The sequence below is a fragment of the Pipistrellus kuhlii genome, unplaced genomic scaffold, assembly GCF_014108245.1.
Source record: "Pipistrellus kuhlii isolate mPipKuh1 unplaced genomic scaffold, mPipKuh1.p scaffold_m20_p_3, whole genome shotgun sequence".
Lineage (NCBI taxonomy): Eukaryota > Metazoa > Chordata > Mammalia > Chiroptera > Vespertilionidae > Pipistrellus > Pipistrellus kuhlii.
The window spans coordinates 38,828,120-38,851,115 of NW_023425529.1; the positions used below are offsets into that span (position 1 = coordinate 38,828,120).

General features: G+C 41.0%; 1 protein-coding gene across 1 annotated transcript in view; it reads right to left on the reverse strand.

Moving 5' to 3' along the window:
- Positions 1–478: 478 nt before the first annotated feature.
- DBX2 (developing brain homeobox 2) overlaps positions 479–22,996 on the reverse strand; it is a 38,514-nt gene continuing 15,996 nt past the window's right edge. Inside the window, exons 2-4 of the mRNA XM_036458179.2 lie at positions 22,357–22,452; positions 9,724–9,911; positions 479–3,980 (exon numbers count right to left, since the gene is read on the reverse strand). Of these exons, the coding sequence (XP_036314072.1) occupies positions 3,657–3,980; positions 9,724–9,911; positions 22,357–22,452 (608 nt within the window). The 3' untranslated portion in view covers positions 479–3,656. The remainder of the gene's footprint in view (positions 3,981–9,723; positions 9,912–22,356; positions 22,453–22,996) is intronic.

Consider the following 22,996-nt stretch of genomic DNA (forward strand, 5'->3'; position numbering starts at 1 on the left):
CAACTTAAAAAAATAAAATAAAAGGATGCATCAGAATAGGGAATGAAGGGAGCCAGAAGGAATATGTAGGGTTTGGATAAGCATATTTCACTGTGATTTTATACTTTAAAAGTGAAAAAACATATATATGTATCATGATCCTCAGGGGTGGAGAAGAAGGTGTGGATGTTGAAGAGTACGTATGAAATATATGTTCAAATCTGAGCATGTACTCAAAATTGATTGGAAGGTATGGCCTGTTCATGTATGTGGATTTTTAAAGCTTAAGAGTCATTGGCCTAAATAACTAGGTTCCCCACTCAAACCACCTCATTTCTGAGAAAAGAGTTGCCCTTTAAACATCAGTAATTGTGGTGTTCTCTGTCTTCACATCCAGTGACTTTTTTCTTACCTGATTACAGACTTCCAGCCCTTTCTATTTAGCTTTATAAAGTAGTCATCTTGATGGATGCTAGAGGATGGTGCTCACCATTTTGTCCTCATCTGCTTAAGATCCATTTGACAATTTCCTTTAAAAAAAAAGTTTTTTTAAGTACTTTTGACTCCAGAATTCTATGGTCCTGGTGCTCACTAGAGCAGTATTTGTCTGGGAAACAACAAATACACTAATGTGTAATCACATGGAGAAAAGGAGAGAGCATGTAGATAACAGAGGAAAATACACCTGTAATACACAGTAGGTGAATGGAGGTCTAGCAGAGCACAAGGTAAGAGAGAAGGGAGACCCTTGTCAATTTGAATATCAAGCTCTCCAGCTCTTACCCACACCTCAGGTATGTGAAGGCCAAGTTAAGAGTGTAGCAGGCATATATATGTGTACTATGTGTATGTGCTTGTGTTTCCTAGATACTCCTGATATATTCATCCAAAGAGTGCTTTTTCTAAGCCTACCACATTCCAAAGTGGAAACCAATTAGAATATTTATTTGTATATTCAAATATCAAGCCAATCCTACAAAGAGAATCCTCTGCTGAGTCTAAGCATGGGGTAAAACCCTGGGGGAAGATCACTTAAGTACCATTAGCCCGCTTCTATATATCTGGGTAATCAATGGCCATGACAGTTTCTCTCTTGATTTTCCAGGTATTCTCAATAGAAATGGACTGTAGGTAATTACTTATTAGCAATGAGTGATTAAAAAAATTCAATTTTACACTCCTGTGGAGTTAATCTCTAGAGGCTTCATAGTGAAAGGCTTTTGCAATTCTTTTTTTATTTTGTTTTGTTAATCCTCACCCAAGGATATTTTCCCATTGATTTTTAGAGAGAGTGGAAGGGAGAGGGAGAGGCAGAGAGAAACATCTGTGTGAGAGAGGCACATTGATTGGGTGACTTCTGTGCATGCACCCCGACAAGGGCCAGGGAACCTGCAATCAAGATATGTACACTAGATCTGAATCAAACCCGGGACCCTTCAGTTCTCGGGCCGATGCTCTCTCCACTGAGCAAAAATGACTAAGGCTTTTGCAATTCTTTATTTTCCTTAATCTTTAAAGTGAACAGAGAAGAGAATACTGAAGGAAAACCATTCCCCAAATAAGAAATTGTAAAATATAATATGGTCCTGAACTTTTCAGATAAATTTCACTGCAGTTCTCAAAGTGTAACAACATCTTACAATACATCCCATATGCACCCCCACATAGCTGGTAAGATTTCAAGATTTGAAACTTGACTGCCAGGGTCCAAATTTCACTTATTCATGGGCCAATCACCCTAACCACATTGCCTCAGGCTCCCTGTCTGGGTAACAGGAATCCTGATAGCAATAGTGCCTACTCAGAAGGTTATTGTCATAAGTTAACCCACCCTAAAGGCATAGCACATAGAATGGACCCATTAACTGTAAATGAGGTTAACATCATATAAAGCAAAGAAACCCCACTATAAATCATTTTTCAGGGTGATTGCTTCATAAGTTATATAACTGTCTGATCACTATGTTGTACACCTGAAACTAATAACTTAAAAATAAGGAATATTTTAATTTAAAATTTCGCTTTATTGTCAGAAGATTTCTGCCTCTATTTCTTACAAGGAGGCACTGAGAAGCTTCTGCTGAGATGTCTTTTCAATAAAAGATCTTGTGATAAAGACACAATTCAAATGCCATTCATAGAAAATAATTTCCTGGTGCTGACTAAAACTATTATCTTCTGAAATATTACCTTTTCTTTTCTTATAATGTTTTATTTTTTCAATTACAGCCGCATTCAACATTATATTAGTTTCAGGTGTTCAGCATAGAGGTGAAATGCTCTTTTTCTAAACCTTCCAAGCCTACAGTTAAGAACATAAGCACATTGGAAGCCACTCTCTTTATGTAGCTTTCCCGCTAACAAGATGCCACATCACGAACTTCTAATACCATTTCTTGTCTGCAGATTAATAATAACCTAGTTCAAGCCATATCATTTCCTTTTCTCTGCCTCATTTCCTTCAAAGGAAAACATAATTTTTTCTTGGACCTGGAATAAAAATTCTAGATTAACTAAGCAAATCATTACCAGAAAGGCAATTTTATAATAATACTATTTCAGGGTATTCAAAACATAAAACATCTGTATGGTGTTTGTTAATACATAAAATAACCTAACATACATAGCGTATACCACCTAAGTGGAAAATCAAGTCTCTACCTAGATGTGCAAAGAGAAATCACTATAGATTCCTTCAGTATTGTGTTCTGAGGTCCAATGGGAACATTTAAAAAACTGTGACACTTCTTGAAGTCTTAGCTGGAGATCACAAATAGCTTGGCACAGATATTTTGTTTGGCCAACACACTATTTTAAAAATATCGTTAGGTGGGTCACGCCCACCACCTTCCCTTCGCCCCCTTTTTTTTATCTGACAGGCCCTTACAGGCATTTTTACTTTGCAAACCCTGATTAAGGCCCATCCTTACAGAAAAGAGCTCAAAAGATAATCGTTGGTTAAATGGGTACCTCCCTCACCGATGGCCTGATAAAATCTAGAGACTTGGAAATTAAGAATACTAATAGTTACATCCAGAAATTCTTCTAGTTTGCTTGTTGGATTAACTTTAAGCATATACTTTCAATGTATGTATCTAACACTGGCTCATTTAATTGGGATTGCTGAGTTGTTAAAACTCATTTACAGCTGGTTCCTGAATGAAACCAGAAAATAGAAAATTTTTAAAAACATGTTCTGATGAAATACAAATTTGGACTAAAATCCAACTTTTATAATATTTTTTAAAAATCAATAACATTTGGCCAATGGTTGGTTGTTCTTCATGTAAAAGGAGATGAATTTGCTCAATGCAGTATTTAAAGAGAAGCTGGTGTTTCTACTAATGTATTTTAATGAATATTTATATACATATACACATAGAGACACATCATATATATATATACACACACACATATTTAGACTGAGCCAACTACCACTCTCATTTTTTTTCACTTCCATCACACTTTCTGGGAGATTCTATTCCACTTACACATTAAGTCTGAGTCTAAGACCCAAATAACAGAACACTGGGGAAAAGTTTCCTAAAGCATTAGTTCCTGCATCACTCCGACGCTGTTAGGTTTTAGGCACTGATGAGGCACAAGCTAGTTGGCTTTAGGGTCCAAACATTATGAGTTAAGTGTTCTTTTAAGTTAACGTGGAGGAACACTTCCATTCAGACAAGTACACCCTTGTCTCCAGCTTCTTCCTCAGAACACAAATATAAGGCACCTCGCAGTGAATTGGCTTCTGGGGGCTGTGGCCCCGAACTCTCCTGAGTTAGTCTTTCTGGAGGTTCTGGCAGATTCTCCCTCCACCTAGGACTCGAGTGCTGTTGGGAGGGGTCCCAGAGGGAAGGACACGGTGAAGGGAAGCCCAGAGCGGAGCGCGAGAGGGGGTCCTCCGGAAGGCCTGCTTCCTGGACACACCTGTTGGAAAGCACTTCCTTTTCTTTGGAATTCCGCCACTTCATCCTTCTGTTCTGAAACCAGATTTTCACCTGTTGATAAGACAATTGGATAAAATGTTCACTTATTCGACATTCATTCACTTCAGCATTTGACACTGTTCGTTTCTCCTTTTGGGCCTTCTACAGACTACCTTATCATGACAGCCAGTCTAGCAAAGACCTTGTGGCTTTTCACTTGGGCTCCTTCAAAAATAACTGAGAAGCCGAAGCCAGTTTGGCTCAGTGGATAGAGCGTCGGTCTGCGGACCAGAGGGTCCCAGGTTTGATTCTGGTCAAGGGCATGTACATTGGTTGTGGGCACATCCCTAGTGGGGGGTGTGCAGGAGGCAGCTGGTCGATGTTTCTCTCTCATTCCCTCTCTCCCTTTCTCTCTGTAAAAATCAATAAAATATATTTTTTAAAAATAACTGAGAAAGTACTTTAATACAATATCCCCACATATATTTAAGAAGCAAGACAACTGTGGTAAATCGGTTACATCCTATGAGTCTCACATCTTTCAAGACTGATTTAACTCTCTTCAATATTTTAAATCATTTAGTCTGTGCTAAATTATTTATTCAAAGGAAATGTTATCTATTGGTAATAGCATCTGAGTGTTTGTTTTGTACTGGGGTCAGTCTATGCACTCTACCTGGGTTACAGAATTTGATCCTCAGAATGTCTCAAGTCCTCATTAGCATGCAAGAACACTGAGGCTCGGAGCGAGAAATGGTTCCAGGTCACATGGTGCTTTGACTAGAATACAAGACTGTCCTGTTCTAATGCCCAGATTCATAAGCATTTAGATCTTATCAGGAACTTTTGTAGACTAAATTAAGAATACATTTTACAATATATTGATTAATTTCAGGCTTTATACAGTTTCTAAGTTTGATTACTCCCAGAATTTATCAAACTGGAATAATTAGGCTCCATAGATAACAATTGATTGTAATTAACTCAAAAGTACTTATGATTGTGGTTTCTAATTTGAGCCATACCTTCCCACCACCCTATGGGAGACTCCTTTTTCTATTAACCTCCCTCTTTACTTTTAGGGTAGTCAATTGTGCCTGAGGGGAAAAAATCACAACTGCAGATTATGGTGAAGGGGAATAAGAGGTATAAACTTCTAAGTATAAAGTAAATAAGCCATTTGAGTGTACAGCACAGGGAATATAATCAATAATATTATATTAACTTTGCAAGGTAGCAAATGGTTACTAGACTTATTGCGGTGAACACATAGTAAAATATATGTGTCAAATCACTATGTTATACACCTGAAACTAAATTATATGCCACCTATAATTAAAAACAAACAAACATGGACTCAAAGAGATATTTATATACTTACATTCTTAGCAGCATTATTCGCAAAAGCAAAAAAATATATATATGGAAGAAATCCAGGTATCCATTGATGAATGGATTAATAAAATGTAATATATACATACAATAAAATATTACTGTATGTACAAAAAATAAGAAAATTCTGAAATATATTACAATATGAATGGACCTTGAAGACATTATGCTACATGAAATAAGCCAGTCACAAAAGGACAAATATAGTATGATACCACTCATACAACTTACCTAGCGTAATCAAATTCATAGAGACAGCAAGTAAAATGGTGGTTGTCAGAGATGTGGGGGAGGGAGGAATGGGGAAGCATTGTTTAATGGGTACAGAGTTTCAGTTTTGCAAGATGAAAAAAGTTCTAGAGGTGAATGTAAGTGATGGTTGCACAACAGTGTGAATGTTCTTAATGCCACTGAATTGTACATTTAAAAAAGTTTAAGTGGTAAACTTTATGTTATGTATATTTTAATCACAAAAAACAACAATACAAAGTTGGAGGGATTTTTGCAACAGCTATAACAGAAAAATGTTACTAACCATAATATTCCAAAATTTTAATTAACAGCCAGAATAATTGCTGCATATCAATTAAAAGTAAATATGATAGAAAAAAATGTTTTGGCCATGAATAGGCCAATTCAAAGATTTAAAATAGCCAATAAAATGATTAAAAGACCCTCAAGTTCAGATAATTAGGAAAATTTTTAAAAAGTCATTCCCAATGAAGTTTGCAATGTTTTAAAAATTATAAATAGCGGAAGGTTTGCAAAAAGAAACTGTTATCAAGAGTGCAAATATGATAAAATTCAGTATTTTGATACAATAATATATTTGGAAAGGATTTTTTTAATCTATCACAATTTAAAATGTACATACACTTTAACATATAAATTCCAATCTTAGTTCCCTATCTTACAAAAATATTTTAAAAGCCCATGAAGATATGCAATAGTGAAACTTGGAAGCAACTTAAAGTTGAGAATGGCTAATGGAGGTGGGGGAGAGGAGATGTCTGTAGTACTTTCAACAATAAAGATAAATAAAATAAAACAAAAGTTGAGAATGACTAACTGAATTATGGCATATCTATGCAAATGTTAATATGAGATACTAAAAAATAATGAAGTAAATCTGTACGTATGACATTGGAAGGATGCATCCATGACATTGAATGGGAAGAAAAAGCAAAGTGCAAAACTACAGGCATTGTCAGCAGCACTTTTACAATAGCCAGAAATTTCAAGCTATCCAAGTGCCCACCATTAGAATGAATGAACTGGTATGTCATGTGAGGATGCACAGCAATGAAAACTAATGAGCTACTGCTACATGCCACAACATGAATGGGTCTCACAAACATGTTACACGAAAGCAGCCGTGTACCAAAGTCTATGTGCTGAATGATTCTATTTACAGACAAATTTGATCTGTGCAGTTAGATGTTAGGCTGGTGGGAGGAACTGGTAGTGACTGGGAGGGGATAGGCCAGAGGCTAGTGGCCCCGGTAATGTTCTACTGTGAGATGTGTGTGCTGGTTATATAGTAGGTGGTTTGTACTGTCCTTCAGAAAAAGTCAAATTATATGCATAGTATCATCCCATTTTTATTTGAAAATATAGATACACCATTCTAGGTGTCAGCTCATTACTTTGTAAAATAGCAATAATAAAAGTCATTGGCAGGATAACAACATCAAATGTAAGAGCACATGGTAGTCATTACGCAATGTTAGTGCATACACAACACACATACAAATTTCTTTTTAAAAAAACACATGACATGTCACACCCTAGCTGGTTTGGCTCAGTGGATAGAGCATCAGCCTGCAGACAGAAGGGTCTCAGGTTTGATTCTGGTCAAGGCCACATACCTGGGTTGTGGGCTCAACCCTCAGTGGGTGGCATGGAAGTGGCAGCCGATCAATGATTCTCTCTCATCATTGATGTTTCTCTCTCTCTCATTCTTCCTTCCTTTCTGAAATATGTATATATATATATGACATGTCAATAAACTCAAACAAGAGCCATTTAGAAATGACAGTAGTAACCAAGGAGTTGGATTGTTAGGGGAGTAGATGAGTTTTCATTCTAACTTTTCCAATTTCTCTTTTGTTTGAATTTACCATAAGAAATGCCATGTATTAAATGTGTAATTAGATGTATATGCAAATAACAAAATGTTAAATTACTTCTGAGATGTTCACCAAATTCAGTAAAATAAAAAGCATTCATCCCTGAGGCACTTGAATTTTAAAAACAATGTAATCAATTGTGTAAAACTCTGTGCTTATGGATGGGAACTGGAAGATAACAGTTTGTTTTCTTGGAGACACCATGCTCATCCCTCATAAATATTCTTTGCTATGCTTCTGCATTCTTTTTTCCAAGTCAATTTTTTAAAAGACCATATGTATTGTCAGAGATTTTCTCCCCTTCTCAGAGCACCATCAGATAAAACCTAGCACTTTAAAAAAATATATCATTATTAATTTCCAAGAGGAAGGGAGAGATACATAGAAACATCAATGATGAGAGAGAATCATTGACTGACTGCCTCCTGCATGCCCTCTACTGGGGATTGAGCCCACATCCCTGGCATGTGCCCTTGACTGGAATCCAACCTGGGACCCTTCAGTCTGCAGGCTGACGCTCTATCCACTGAGCCAAACCAGCTAGGGCAAACCTAGCTACTTTTAATACTACTTCAAGTTCCAATTTAACCAGACGTCCCTGAACTCTAAAACCTGCACATTTTCTCTCCTCTGATTCTGGAGCTTCTTATCTATATTAATGGGATGCAGGCCAGCCTACTCAGCCCTCTGTGTTCCTCACTCAGACCCCACAATTCCTCTGAGGATCAGACAGTTCCATCACTAACTCCCCACATGGATGCAGACCAGTTGTCCTTTCCAAAGATGGGAATTACCCTGAGGCTCTAGATTTACAACCCAGAGGACCACTGATCGGAGGACCACTGATTGCGCTCCTTTATTTGGCGGTATATCTAACCTACCAGATGATGTCTCCCACCCTATCATCTTACACTGTTAATGAGCTTCTGCTTTGTTTCCCCAGTTGGTTGTATGAAATCCTGTTTGGGGGCGGGGAGGGTGGGAGTGGTGTATCTAACTCAGTACTTATGGATATTCCCTCTTACTGCTTACCTAGCACAATGTCCTGCACACAGTAGACCATCAAGACATAGCTACTGATTTATCTGTCATGTACCCAAAATTCCTGTGACATAGAATTTCTGCATTGCCCCCTGTTTTTTAAGTTAGAGCCTGAGGTACAGAGCAGTTAGTTAAGGTTAATGAACTCATCAGTCCCACACAATGAGCAAACACAGACTGGCTGCTGTAAGCCAATGACCCTCTCCCACACCACATACTGCTTCCTAGGACTAGAAGGAATTGGGGTGGGGAGGGGGAAACAAACAGATCGCTTCCCTAAGGAAAGCAAGCAGAGCTGTGGGGAGTTTCATCCAAAGATAACTGGCTGAACTAAAAGCCAAAGTTAGCAACCAGGTCATTTGTATCAGAGGGAGAACGGGGTAGAACCTCTGCTAGCTCTTCAATGCCTTTAAGCTGGTTTAAAAAATTCAGGTGGATGTGGCCCTGCATCAGCAAAGCCAGCAGAGTACCAGTCGCTGCCATCCCCCTTAGCCAAGTGCCCTGTGCAGTGAATATCCTTCACAGCTGCATGCAGTGGCTCTAGGTTAAGGAAAATGCAAACTCCAGAGTCTGGTGGCCTGTGGCGGGGCATTGGCTTTGTTTACTTCTCCACATTTCCTCACCTATCAAATGTGGATGATTATAGTGCTTAATTTCATATGGAGATAAGGACAAAATGGTAAATGTTAGTGTTGTATTTATAATTAGCAGGCCAATCTTTAAATGGAGTCTTCTGTGTCTCCCAAAAGGCCACCAAGTCTCATCCAAAATTATACGAAACATTGATGTACAAGAACCATTTGCAAGTGTTGCGAATTTGAAATTGCTTAACTATACTTGACATAAACCCAAAGTACAAAATAATGAAATCTATTGAGTGATTTATGAGTCACTCATTCATACCTTGGTTTTAGGTTAAAAATTAAGAAAAAGACAGGAAACTTGGTTCCTGTTCTTGTAGGGAATTAAGCAGTCTACTTTTCTAAAAGCAGAGCAAATGATTTAATGATGTAAATCCATAGCATTTACACTTATTTGGGAAGAATTAATGAGGCAATAACCTAGAACTCTCAACAAATGAACCCATTTCCAAATAGGAACTGTGACCTACATTTCCACCCACTGAAAAACTTAAAGTCATTTCAGTAATACTCAGGGTCCTGCCTGGTACAACAAGTATTTGCCAAACGGATGGCTCCCATCGTATTCATTCAGAAATCAGGAGCAGAGGCCATCTTCCTGCTCCTCAGTACCTGTGATTCCTTCAGTCCCAGGTTGATGGCGAGTTTCTTCCGGTCTATTTTGCTGATATATTTCTGCTTCTGAAACATTTTCTCCAGAGCCTTTCTCTGGTCCTCAGAAAAGACGGCTCTTCTTAAAATGCCCCTCCGAGCCTTGGAGTTACAGTCCTGTGCCAGGAGAGGCAGCACGCTTTCCTCATCTAGAGATGGAAAAAGATGCAAAGCCCAGTTAGCTAGTGGAGAAGCCTGTGTCTTGCCCAGTCAGTGTCCTCCCTGTCTGTACGTGGCCTGGTTCCCTCGTCTCTGAGCGCCGCACGCTTAGAGCAGGGCTTCTTTCCCAGGTTTGGTCCCGGACTCTGTTGAGAATCTGTGTCTTTGCCCCGCTCTGGGGAAAAAGTACCTATGCTTTCCCTCCCGACTTTGTGTGCCACGACAGGAAGTTTACGGTCCCAGATAACAAAGCTCTCATGCAGAGCAAGAAGCAGGTGGTTTAAACACTTCATTTTCCTCCACTTCTTCATTTACTCATTCATTTATCCTCTCCAGAAACTTTCCAACACCGACCATATGCCAGGCACTCTGTTCAATGCTATCTCCACTGAGAAAGAAGACAGATGTGTCTTACCTCGCTCGTTACATGTGAAATCCAGTGAAAGGCATTGACTGAACTAGCATCACAAGTATAAAGTATTTGGAGGAAGGGTATCTTAAGAGCAAAAAAAACAAGGAGTCTGATTACTCCCGGATGTCAGAGAAAGCTTATAAGAGTCAGCTTATAAATCTCAGTTTATCTGAGAAGGGAGGTTTGGAAAACTCCCAATCACAGCCGGCACCACACGTCGCAATTCCGTTGATCACCAACTCCTTCAAGTCTGAGTCTTTTACTACTCTTTCTGCCTTCCTGTGGCTAGCATAACACTCGTTCCCACCCATGAGAGTTTCATTCATTCATCCTTCATTCATTCATTCATCTTCCCAGCTGTGGTAGGCAGAATAGTCTCCCCCAAAATGCCCACGTTCTAATCCCCATAACTTTGAATATGTTACGTGACATGGCAAGGGAGGATGAATGTTACAGATAGAATTACAGTTGCTAATCAGATGACCTTGAGATTGGGAGAGTATCCTGGAATATCCAGGTGGGCCCAAGAAATTACAAGAAGAGGAAGACAAAAAAATAATAATAATGAAGACAGATTTGAAGGTGCTACACTTCTTGCTTTGAAGATGGAGGAGGATGCGGCCACATCCAAGAAATGCAGGCGGCCACTGGGATCGGGGAAAGGCAAAGGAACATGTTCTTTCTCCCCTAGAGCCTCCAGAGGAATGCAGCCCTGCCGGCCCCGTGATCTTAGTCCAGTGAGACCATTTCAGGCTCCAAACTTCCAAACCTGGAAGATAATGTGTTTGTATCTCTATAAGATGCTAGGTTTGTGAAAATTTGTTGCAGTAGCAGGAAGACACTAATACACTGGGTATTAGATGCACTGGGCTAATTGCTAAGGACACCACACAACCACCACAGGGTCCCTGCCCTCAAGGAACTCACTCACCCTCTTGTGGGAGGACGGACACCTGACCATCACTCCAGAAACAAGCACCAGGGAAGCAGGTTTCTAGTTTACAGCTGTAGCTGGGACACATTTTGGTGCTTAATAATTTTTTTTTCTAAATAAACAAGCGGATGAATAGACATTGCATACAGATGTAAGTACTAGAACAGAGTGATCTGTAAGAGCTACAGCATCACAAAGGAGGGAATGGTGAGTTCAGAGAAAATAGTTAGGCTGAGCCAAGTCTGAAAGAATGAACCAGTTCAAAAGAGAAAGTACCAAGGCCGATCCAGGCAGAGTGGCTGGCACATCTGAAAGCATTATGGCACAAGGGAGTCAAGTCTGTCCAAGGACAAGTAAGCAGACAGCAAGGCTGGGGAAGAGCCTGAAGCAGGGAGTGCAAGCTGACAACCAGATCAGCCTGCAAGCGGGCGCTGCTCGGTTTTACAGTGTTAAGGATTCTGATGTAATTGTCCACATGTAATAACCGGGAGGTTTCAGGTAAATTCCAGGTTCCAGGATCCCTTCAAAGGGCATCACACTGGGCTCCCTCTCCCACAAAGCTAATGGCTACCAGAGTGAGGCGCAGGTGCTCCTTAGATGGAGCTCACGGCCCCCAGTGTGCCATAGCCTCACCTAGCTTGTATTTTGCCTACCAGGCTCTGGAAGACATTTGGACCTCTGGCATATGGAGTGGATTGGATCAGATCATAGAGGACTACAAGAGTCTGGGCCATTACCCAGTAGGTAGTGGAAGATCTAATACTTACTCTGTTTGTGAGTATTATTTCATTTACTAGAAGCCTGGTGCATGAAATTCGTGCACGGGCAAGGTCCGTAGGCCTGGCCGGCCATCAGGACCTTCCTTAGTTCTATGCCGCCCCCTGGTGGTCAGCGCATGTCACAGCGAGCAGTTGCACTCCGAGTCGGTGGAACTCCCAAGGGGACAATTTGCATATTTGCCTTTTATTGTATTAATGCTATGAGTGCTACCATCATTCTCCCCATTTTATAAATAAATAAAAATGAAGCTTAGGTAACTTAAGTAACTTTATCTGAGGTCACATGGGCTAGGGCTTCAAACCCAGAAAGACCAATTCCGACACAAAGGCCCCTAACCCTACACAATACTCACTCATTCTGATATGTGTTTTAGAAAGAGAATGCCAATAAATAAATAAATAAACCTGGTTAATTCTGCATCTGTAATAAGATAGCTCCCTTTCCTATTTGTCTAAAAGGCTGCAAACATTGCCCAGCACACCCTCAACCCTGGGTTACCCCTCATCCTCATGTTGTAAGAAGAACCACTGGCCTCTTTCTCTTCCCTTCCAGCTCCATAACATTCACATCTCATTGGGAATGCCACAGCCCTGGGATATAATCACACCCGATTCCTTACAAAGTCTACTTTTAGTGATATCCACCCCATCTGTGCATCCTCTCATAGGGTCTTAGTCAACTCTCCATTTATGGAATCACCTATTATGGCCTGTCTCATGCCAAGATCAAATCTTGAAGTCAGGTTTTAACAACTATATTCACTATTTCTTTATCAGAGGTTTAATGAGTTTGGTCAATAATAAAAAAAATAGTCTAAATATCTCAATATGTTCATCTTTTTCTAAGTGCTTTTTTCCCCCAGAACTTGCCTCGGTACAGAGACGCTGGGATTGGCCCTTGTGTGTTACTTCAGAGCACAGAGGTATCTGGTGGGAAGATGTCTCCCTAGGAAGCCTCAGGACAAATGACCTGGGAGGACAGAACTCCAAACTGGATTTGGATCTCAGCACTTAGCAGTGTGACTTGGAGCAAGTTAATCTCTTCCAGTACCTCTTATAGGATTTGATGATACAGCACAAGATTTCAGTGCCAATCCCACAGTAAAAACCCCACAAATCTATTTCCCCCCTTGTTGGGTTTCTTTTGATTCTTATAAGAATCACATGCCACAGACATCCTCTGTACAGATGAAGTGTTCAGAGCAGTTGAGGCCCAATGTTGCCCAGAGGACACAGAGTTCAGCTGGTAACAAGGCTCTCAGAATCCCAATGCTCAGATCCTTCCTCTGCCCACCCCTCTTCTCTCCTCAGGCATGATGGGTCAAAACTTGGGGGGGAAAAAGAACATGTGTAGACACAGCCAGCGCTCCTGTCTGTGGCCACAGGCTCTGCACCCTGTCCGGGATCGGACTGTGAGCCTGACTACAGGACATGTCTGTGCACCCTGCTCACTGAGTGCCCTGCTCGTGTGATATTTTGATTCTGGCATTCTTGGCTTATAAATATATCCATTCTATCATTATGATCGTCACACATATTAAAACTTAAAGACAGGAACCTACATATTCAAAGGGAAAGTACATTATACTATATCCACTAGGTGAACTGTTAAGCAATCATTAAAGATGAGGACTTTGAAGATCAGGTGGCAGCAAAGATACATACTATGCTTATTACTAAGCAAAATGCAGAGGAAAAATACTGAGAAGGCAAAAATAAACACTAAGACAGGCTACGGTTGGAGAGTTGTGGACAAATAATTCATCTCCACTCTACATTTGGAGTCTGGTTCTATTTTCTAAAGAAAACAGCAAATAATCAAGCAATCTCTGGGGGAATAATCTGGCAGAGTGGTGGAGTTGCTGCTGAGTGGCAACTGATGATGAATCCACTCCATCCTTCGGGTGCTCACTGTTGATAAGAAGAGGTCCAAGGAGAACACAGGCAGTCGCAGCACCGGAGATAATCGCCCACAGACCACAGCTGTGACAGCATTCAGACAGCCAGATAAGAAGCCGCTGAGTCTCGGAGGCCAACAGAATAAGTCCTGTGAGAAAAGCAGCCAGAACAGCATTTCCCCTTGCTGGCCATCTAGACCCATGGTCGGCAAACTGCAGCTCGAGAGCCACATGCAGCTCTTTGGCCCCTTGAGTGTGGCTCTTCCACAAAATACCATGGCCTGGACAAGTCTATTTTGAAGAAGTGACATTAGAAGAAGTTTAAGTTTAAAAAATTTGGCTCTCAAAAGAAATTTCAAATGTTATACTATTATATTAATATTTGGCTATGTTGACTAGTAAGTTTGTCAACCACTGATCTAGACAAAGCAGGCAGCACAGACACACGAGTGGGTGGAGAACAAGTGTGAAATATGGTGGATCTAGGAAGCTCACCCAGCCTGGTGTCTCCAGATTGCAGGGTATAACTGGGGAGACACAGGGAATATACTGGGAATGTAGCTTAGGGCCAGGTTATAACTTACACAGGGAGAGCCTTTCAAGGAGGACCTGACCAACTTAGCATTTTACAAAGGCCAGTATTTCCTGACTTTGTAAAACTTTTTATATCTATGTAGAAATACAAAACAAATGTATGGACCTATATGGCTAGATAAATAAATAAATAAATAAATAAATAAATAAATAATATATAGAGATATAGATATAGATATATATACATATTTGTTTTTTAAGTAGATGCTTTTATAAGTAGAAGTCATGATTCTACTCATTTAGCCCCTTCCTCACCAAAATCTATCTGTTTAAATAAAATAATGGAGTAACACATTTAAATGCCCCCAAACAGAAACCCATAGGTTTTTCTTAATGAATTACTTTTAAGCCAATAGAAAGAAAATCCCCATCAAGGGAATCTACAAATAAGCTACACGTACTAACATTTTGGGGGGTCATGAACCCAAACCAGATCTCATTCTCTAAAAAAAAAAAAAAAAAAAAAAAAAAAAAAAAAAAAGACCTGGCGTGGTTTGAGGGCCAAAGGGCTAGCTCCTGGGTACAGCCCTTAGCTTTCAGTGTCCATAACAAACACCAATACAGCCAATGAACAAGCAAAGCCACGGTAAAGATAAAGATGATCACACTCTTCCTTTTGTTGCTAGTTGCCTGGTTAATCCACGTCTCATGCCTGTGTTCACATAGTGATATGCCTTGGGTCCCACACGAAGTTGTGTTACCACCGATGCTCCTTCCCCTGTTGGACCTACGAGGATTGTATAGCCTCTCTCTGGATCTAAGCATTCACCACTCTGATGCACCTACACTGTTTTCAAACTTTCTTAAATTACGCATATGTGCTCATATTTACACCTGCTAAACAAGCATGGGCTTCAAGAACTTGGTGACCCCAAAATCTCGCAGAAAATACTGAAAACTTATAAGCAACAAATACCTCTGACTATTCCTGAGTTCATGGCAAATGTCTGACTGGTATGGAACTTCCAGGTGACAAAAAATAAATATGCAAATGGATAATATAAAAATAAACAGATGCAGAGCTTAAGGCATGGAGTAGAAAAGAGGCATTAAAAGCCAGGGCCACCAGTTCAAGGTGCCACATACAAGGCTCCGCCAAATCGGGGATATATCATTATGATGATTATTTTCTAACGCAGCTTCCATACACAGTTGGGGCTCAACATGTGCCGATATATGTGCTAACTACATGCAACATGTCATGTAATCTTTACAACAATCACCAGGGGTTTTTTTCCACAGGAAAAAACTCAGGCAACTGTGGTCACACATCAATGCAGAGCGAGGCCCATGGTGCTCTTTAAAATTATACCAAAGACTGTGGACGTTATGAATGGGCAGGGAAGGAAGTCGGGAGGTGGGGAAGAGTCAAATTAACATGGCAGAATGACCTGTTGGAAAAGTTTTCAAAGACATGATTCCCTAGATCCTGAGATGACCTCCCCACACCATCCCCCAGGACTCCCCATGTGTAATGTGCCTAGTGAAAGGCATTGCAAATGGAGGTGCGCTGTGGTGAGTGATACTGTTTGGGGGTGAAGGGGGGAGCAATAGAGAGACACAGCATTAGATAAGCTAGTGGAAACCGCTGCCTCTCCCTTTGCTTTAACCTCCAGCAAACATGTCTGAACTCTGAAGTCAGGCACTGCTGTTTATAACAGCCAACAAGCTGAGAGAACAAGAGGGCACTTGGTAGGTCGCTTTCTAGACATCAGCCCAAGGGCACAGAAGTGCAGCTCTGCCATGACTGTTACCCCTGCAACCCAGCACAACTCTCCCAGGAACAGTGCCCCGAGACTCGGTGTGCTGTTTAGACTCAGTGACATCTCTGAACTGTTGTTCCCGGGTGGGGCAGCCTCCTTGGTCCTATATCCTTTCACCTTATTGCTTCAGGAAGCCCTGTGAAGGGCTTTGGACCACTCATGTCTTCGCTTCATTCTAAGCTCCTGGGCCATGCCATGGCACTGGCCTTGTTTCCTGTTCTCCTCCCAGTCCGGGCTACCTCGGGATCACAGCCATCCAAGAAGCGCTATATGATGGCCACTCCTAATAAGCTATGCTGCTTCAGGTTTTCTTTCAGAGTTTACCGGGCTTTCTGTATTAAAGATGACTCAGTGATGGCCCAATATCCTTGTGACTTTAAGGGAAGTTATTGCACACATCTATGAAGCAGCAATGAATCTACACTTCTGGAGGCTTTTAGTGAAACATATATATAAACCCCGGCCTGTGCCTCAGTAATTAAGGGCGCCAGCCTATGAATCAAGGGGCCGTGGGTCTGATTCTCATGTCAATGTTTCTCTCTTCCCTCCCCTTTTTCCCTCCTTCCTCACTTCCACTCTCTCTAAAAATCAATAGAAAAAACGTCTCCAGTGAGGATTAAGTGTGTGTGTGTGTGTGTGTGTGTGTGTGTGTGTGTGTGTGTGTATTTCAGGATAGCTGGTCAGAGATTACCAACCAACCTTTCAGAAGCACATCCCTTCATCCTTTTTACAGGTTCAATAGCAGCTTCTCAGGGCTCCAAGAGACAGGTCATTCATTGAATGCAGGCCTCTCCCCCAGGGCAGCTAGGATGCCTATGGCCCATTAACCATATCTTCAAATGTAAGTTATTTTGAACCAGGAGTCTACATGTCTCTTTCCTCCAGAGTGTTGTAGTGCCTCTCTGTGGACTCATCTTTGTTTGCAACAGCACTCAAACAGTTGTAGCTCCTGTCGCCTATCTATCAGGGTTTCCTCATTTTCTCTCCTATGAAGATCTTCCTGGCCCTTCTTATTTTCAACTGTGGAGTGTGCGTGTGCATTTTATGTAATTCAAGTGGATTTGATGTCTGGAGAGAAAAGATACAGCATTTTCCTAGCCCACCCTATTTAAACTGGAAGTTATCTTCCAATCTCTATATACCTAGTATTTGGGAATGCTATATAATAAAACTTCATTATCACACACTTTGATTTTCTAAAAATTGTTCCCTTATATTCAACCCAAATTCAATTTAATGAACTCTACTCACTTGGCCCCAAATCTTTCCTTTAGATCTGTAATAAATACCGATATCTAACTTAAAGATAACCTCATGTTCTTCCAATTATTTCTCTTCTCCAGGCCAAACAAAGTCAATTGCTTAAAAAAAATTCCTGACCAGGCACATATCTCCTTCACCATTTTAGTTGCTGACTACCTCTTGACCTGGTTTTTATATGCAAATCTGTTCCATGTGCCTTTTAACGTGGACCTGTAGAGCTGAATAGGTGTAGGCAATGTGACCATTACAGAGTCCAACAGGACTATTTTCTCCCTTTGTTTTGGACAGTCTACTTCCAAAAGCACAATCCAACATCCCCACACCATTCTGTAGACACATACTGAGCTGTAGGTACAACCCTCCCCTACTTTGTTCTATTCGCCCATTTATCTCCTCCCCTGTTCTGTGTTTGTGCATTAGTTGGGGAAATCTAAAATCAGGACTTTTATTTACTGCCCTGTTAGATATTATGTTCAGGCAACGACTATAGACAAGGTCAGGAACAAGCATGCTATACTACTAACTAGTTTCCCCCCGCATCCCTGACCTCTCCCACCCGCCCCCCCCCCCCCCCCCCCCCCCAGTACTTATGAACATTTAGGAAGAAGAGAACTCCATTTCAGGAACATTACTCATATACTCTCACTGCCTCTGTAGAAACACTAAATAGAGCCATCAACTTGGAAAATCTATTGTCTTTGAGTCTCTGTCTCCTTTAAACATTCTTCTTGGTTGACTGAGTGTCATTTATCTATGGAGCACCCCTCCCCTCACTACCGAGAAGTCAAAACCTACATTCGACTTATTGCACAAACTCAATTGTGCTCTCAGCAAAAATAATTAGGCTTACTTCTCTGTTTGAACACAATGCTGCATCCCTCTGAAGATATCGGAGTGCTGAAGAGAAATCTTTACAAAAGAGATTTTTATGCAGCCTTGAATGGACGTCCACATGTCTTGTCAGTTTCCACCGCAGCTCCAGCTTTGAGCACAGTCAAGTCAGGTGGCAAGAATACTAACCAGAGCCTGGTCAGGTGGCCCAGTTGGTTGAAGCGTGGTCTCCTACACCAAAAGCTTGTGGTTTGATTCCTCATCTGGGCCCGTATCTAGGTTGTGGGTTGGATTCCCTGGTCAGAGTACATAAAGGAGGCAGCTGGTAGATGTTCTTTCTTGCACCAATGTCTGTCTGTCTCTCTCTCTCTCTCTCTCTCTCTCTCTCTCTCTCTCTCTCTCTATCTCTATCTCTCCCTCTCTCTCTGCCTTCTGCTCTCCTCAGATGAGGATTAAGAAAGAAAAAAAAAAGAATACTAACCAGAGCATTAACCTCTTTGACAGCAGCACTCACAGACCTATCTTCATGTGCAATAAGAGCAATGTCCCTTCCCCTCTGCCTTCCACAAAGTCCTGAATTCAAACCTGTAGAGTGTATTATGTTCTTTTAAGTTTTAACAAAGAAGGAAAGGAAGTAAAATGATGGCAAAGGGAGACATTGAAGATCATCTCCCAATAAAAAGGCAGAGCAGCTCGTCCCAGAGTATTTCCCTGCGCATATTTTTACACTGCCGCTCCACATTGAAACTTAGTCTTTTAAGGCAAAAAATCCTCAAAAGATCAAGTTCAAGTTGGGTATTCAAAGACAAAACGAAATGATTATCTGATGAATTCAATTAGCTATCCAACCTAATTAAGACTCCCTGAACTTTTTTTTTTCAAGTAGTTTTTCTGAAGGTCATTCTCTGCCTAATTTCCCAAACTTTCCATTTCCTTTTAGCTGAGAAATGTGTTATTTTGAAAAGAACCTTATGGATGTAATATCAAAGATTTTCCTTATACCGCTTTGAGGGCAGGGAGAGCTTTTACTGCTGCCTTTTAATTTTCCCCCACTGTAAGGGTTGTGCTTAAATAGCCTATTAAACTATTTATTGTATGTGGGAAGGGCACTGGATGAATGATTGTTTCCACATTGCTGCGAGCTGATCATAAATCTAAAAGTTAACAAGAAAAACCAAATCAGCTACAAACAACCGAGTCATGTTAAAAGAGTCACAATGATATTTCAACTTGCTAGTTATGGGCATGTTGATCTGATCCTACACTTTGGGAAACAGGGAAGTTAATACTGTGAAACGGTAATGAGGGCTGCTGATTTCATTGCTTACTAAACATTTTAGGATAAACCTTCATTTTGGCTGTCCAACCTGAAACATAATATGAGATTATTTGGACAGTTCGTTTTCCTCCTTTGGAACAATGGAAAAAATTTAAATGCTTGGGCATAAAAAGCGTTCTTATTATTAAAAAGAGGGAAAAAAGTGGTGGAGGGGGGGAGGGACCTAGTAAATGCCTTAAATAAAAATGATTGCTGTGCAGACATAAGCCTTATTAACTGCTCCTTGGCATCATGGTTATTTATGTAAAAGTCTTTATTGAGGACATAAACCCACCATTTCATTATTATTTGCTGCCAATACAATGAACATTACAAGCAAGAAAACAAGGAGTTCGTTTCAGATTTATAATTAATGAGACACCAAATGTTATTTAAAAACACTCAAGGCATCTCTGAACTGCTTTAAAATGCAACTTTAGAAATAAAAACAAACTCAGTGCAGGATTCTCTATCCTCAATCTCAGCTGCTTTATTAAGTAACAAAAAGATAAACAAGAGGCTGATGAGCCTCCAGAGATCGACACAATCTACAACCGTTACACCAAACGCATAAAGTGAGGAGCGCTGAGAAGCCGATGGAAGAAAATGAAACTCGCTTGAAGTAAATGTTCAAGCCACTGAGAAGATGAAGTGATCTAGGAACCGTCTTTAGAACCGTTTTTGCCTGCTCTATTCATTAAACAGGCCTGGGCACAAGAGCACTTTCATGATTTAAAGACTCTTATTAATAAAAATGCTCCTCAAGAATGAAAGCAAACATCCATGGACACATACACGAATGTCCACCTGTGGCACAGGATTTTTCTGTCCATTTCCACTCACTGAAACCCCATGGCCAGAGGCTAGTAACTGAAACTAGGTAGGGGACCTTTTTTTAATCTCTTGCCCGGGAAAACAACACCAAAGATTTAATTCCACAGAGATGCCACTGCGCTAGGGTATCAGCTCTTTGGGTTTTGAGTCTCTGCTCCTATGGTCTTTTCCTGATACTCAGATATATGGTGATAAATGTCTCCTTAATTTGCACAACAGCTTTCAATTGGCTTCACGGGAGACCACCTTGAAGGAGCGAGTAAAAGGTTTAGTCATGGTTTCTATTTTCCTATTGGAATCAATACACTCTAGCTAAATGGACAATTAATAGGTCACTTCCAAAATAGTAGTGTATCAGTCCTGGTTCATAAACAATCCCCACAGAGGATAATGGGCCCTATGTATTCAGCGAGCCCTGCCTGCACTCAGCTCATCCACTAAATCCCCTTTCAGGTGGACAGGGGGATATGGGAAGATGAGCTAGAATGAGTCTATAAAAGTCAGTTCCATTCACTGCTTTATTTTTCCAGTCAAGCGCCTTAAATGGTGTCCAGAAATTCACTTGGAATGCGAGACAGGAGAAAAGACTGACCCACAGAGCCTGGCTTTGTGACCATACAAAAGGGCAACTGACCCTTGCCCGAGCCTTTTCCATGTGAAATGGCTCCTAAAGTTCATCCGCACAGTGAAAAATCGTGGTGAGGTCGCGTGTGGATGAGTCAAGTGAAAGTGACGATTGGTCACGGGTCTGTCGCCCATTGTGGCTGGGTCCCCGCCGTGTGAAGTGCTCTGTGGGAAAGTGTCGGCCCCCTAAAGGGCTGCTCAGAAGCTTGCAGCTCATTAAACGGCCAGGATTTGCTGCCTCACTTGTCAGCAATCATTCTGTGGAGCAAGGGCTCTGCTGAAACATTCATAAAACACACGCAGAGTGGTGGTGGGGATCTGAATTCAACCACGATGGAGCTCTGACTTGGGCCTGACTCAACTCTTATGTCACTTTTCACCCCACAGAGTGGTTAACCTGCGTAAAGGTTTATCTCGGGCAGCTGACATACATGCACTCCTCCGCGGGACTTCTCTGTCATAAACTCGAATTCTCTACCTCCAGATTGCCACCTAGTTTAGCTAGCAATCTAAAACCAAGGTGAACTTGATGGACTTTCAGCGAGTCGTTTTTCCTTTGCGTGTGTATGTGTGTGTGTGTGTGTGTGTGTGTGTGTGTGTGTGTGTGTGTGTGAAAGCTGGCATTCTCGTCCCACCCCTGAAATTGATTGAAATTCTGTGATGTTTGGAGACAAGTTCTCTTGCAAGTATGTCCCAGGAGGCTGGTTGGTTTTCTTCAAGATTACGAAGAGGAGGAATTTATTTCTTTTTTACAATCTTAACGATTTCAAATTATTTTCTATGGACACCCAGTGACTTTCTGTGCCACATTTCAAGCTGAATGGGAATTTTGCACAGCACAGTTTCTTAGCCTTCCTTTTTTCCCCTCTTTAAATGGGTATTGCTACACATTTCAGAATGAGCCAAACTGGTTCCTCTGAGATCTTTTATATCAAATGGAAAACAAGTCCCTCTCCTCGGAGTGTCAGCCCTGGGTTTCAATGCCGTTAGAAACTGCTCACAATTGCTCAGTGTGCTGAGGTTTGATAAATCTCCGGGAGCCTCCTGAATGGGATCGCTGTGATTTTTAGTGAGGAATTAGCTCCTTGCCATTGCATTACCAATTGGTTTTCCAGAGCACATTAAATCCTGCTGCTTCGGTTTACAGAATAACTGAGGCATTGCTGATGAGGCATAAAAACTTACTTGGAAAAACAGTGGGGGATGCGGGGCGCCGACAGGACCCACCGCAGCACGCTGAGTAGAACGGCGGGGCAGTCAGGAAAAAAGGCTTGGAAGGCGCTGCAGAGAAAGCATGGATATCGCTCATTAGCCATTTCTTTTAGACAAAATTCAAAAGTCCAGTTTCCCAAAAGTCACTGAGTAAAAGCCCTTCATTTCCCGAGCTTTTACTTAGTTATTCCTCTTACTGAATTTAAAGTAGCCCTTATCTGTCAAAGACCCTGCCAACTAATTTAGTCAAGATTTGGAAGATGTGGTGAAAAGACTGCAGTGGTCAAAACCAAAAGTAACAGTTTATTTCTGTGTAGTCATGATTGTAAGCAGTATATATCAGGCAGCAAATATCCCCTACTTAAAAGATTCTAGAGCAATACCATCCAAGAGAACTCTCTGTGGTGATGGAAATGGCCTGTAGCATCACTGTCCAATATGCACTTGTCACAGAGGGCGACTGAGCACTGGAAATGCAGCGAGTATGCCTGGGAAGTCTTCACTAAACTATATTAGGGTTAAGTAGGCTCATTTGGCTAGTGGCTATCATATTGAATAGCACAGCTCTACTAGTAGATATAATACTTGCCAAGAAACAATATGAATTTTGAGT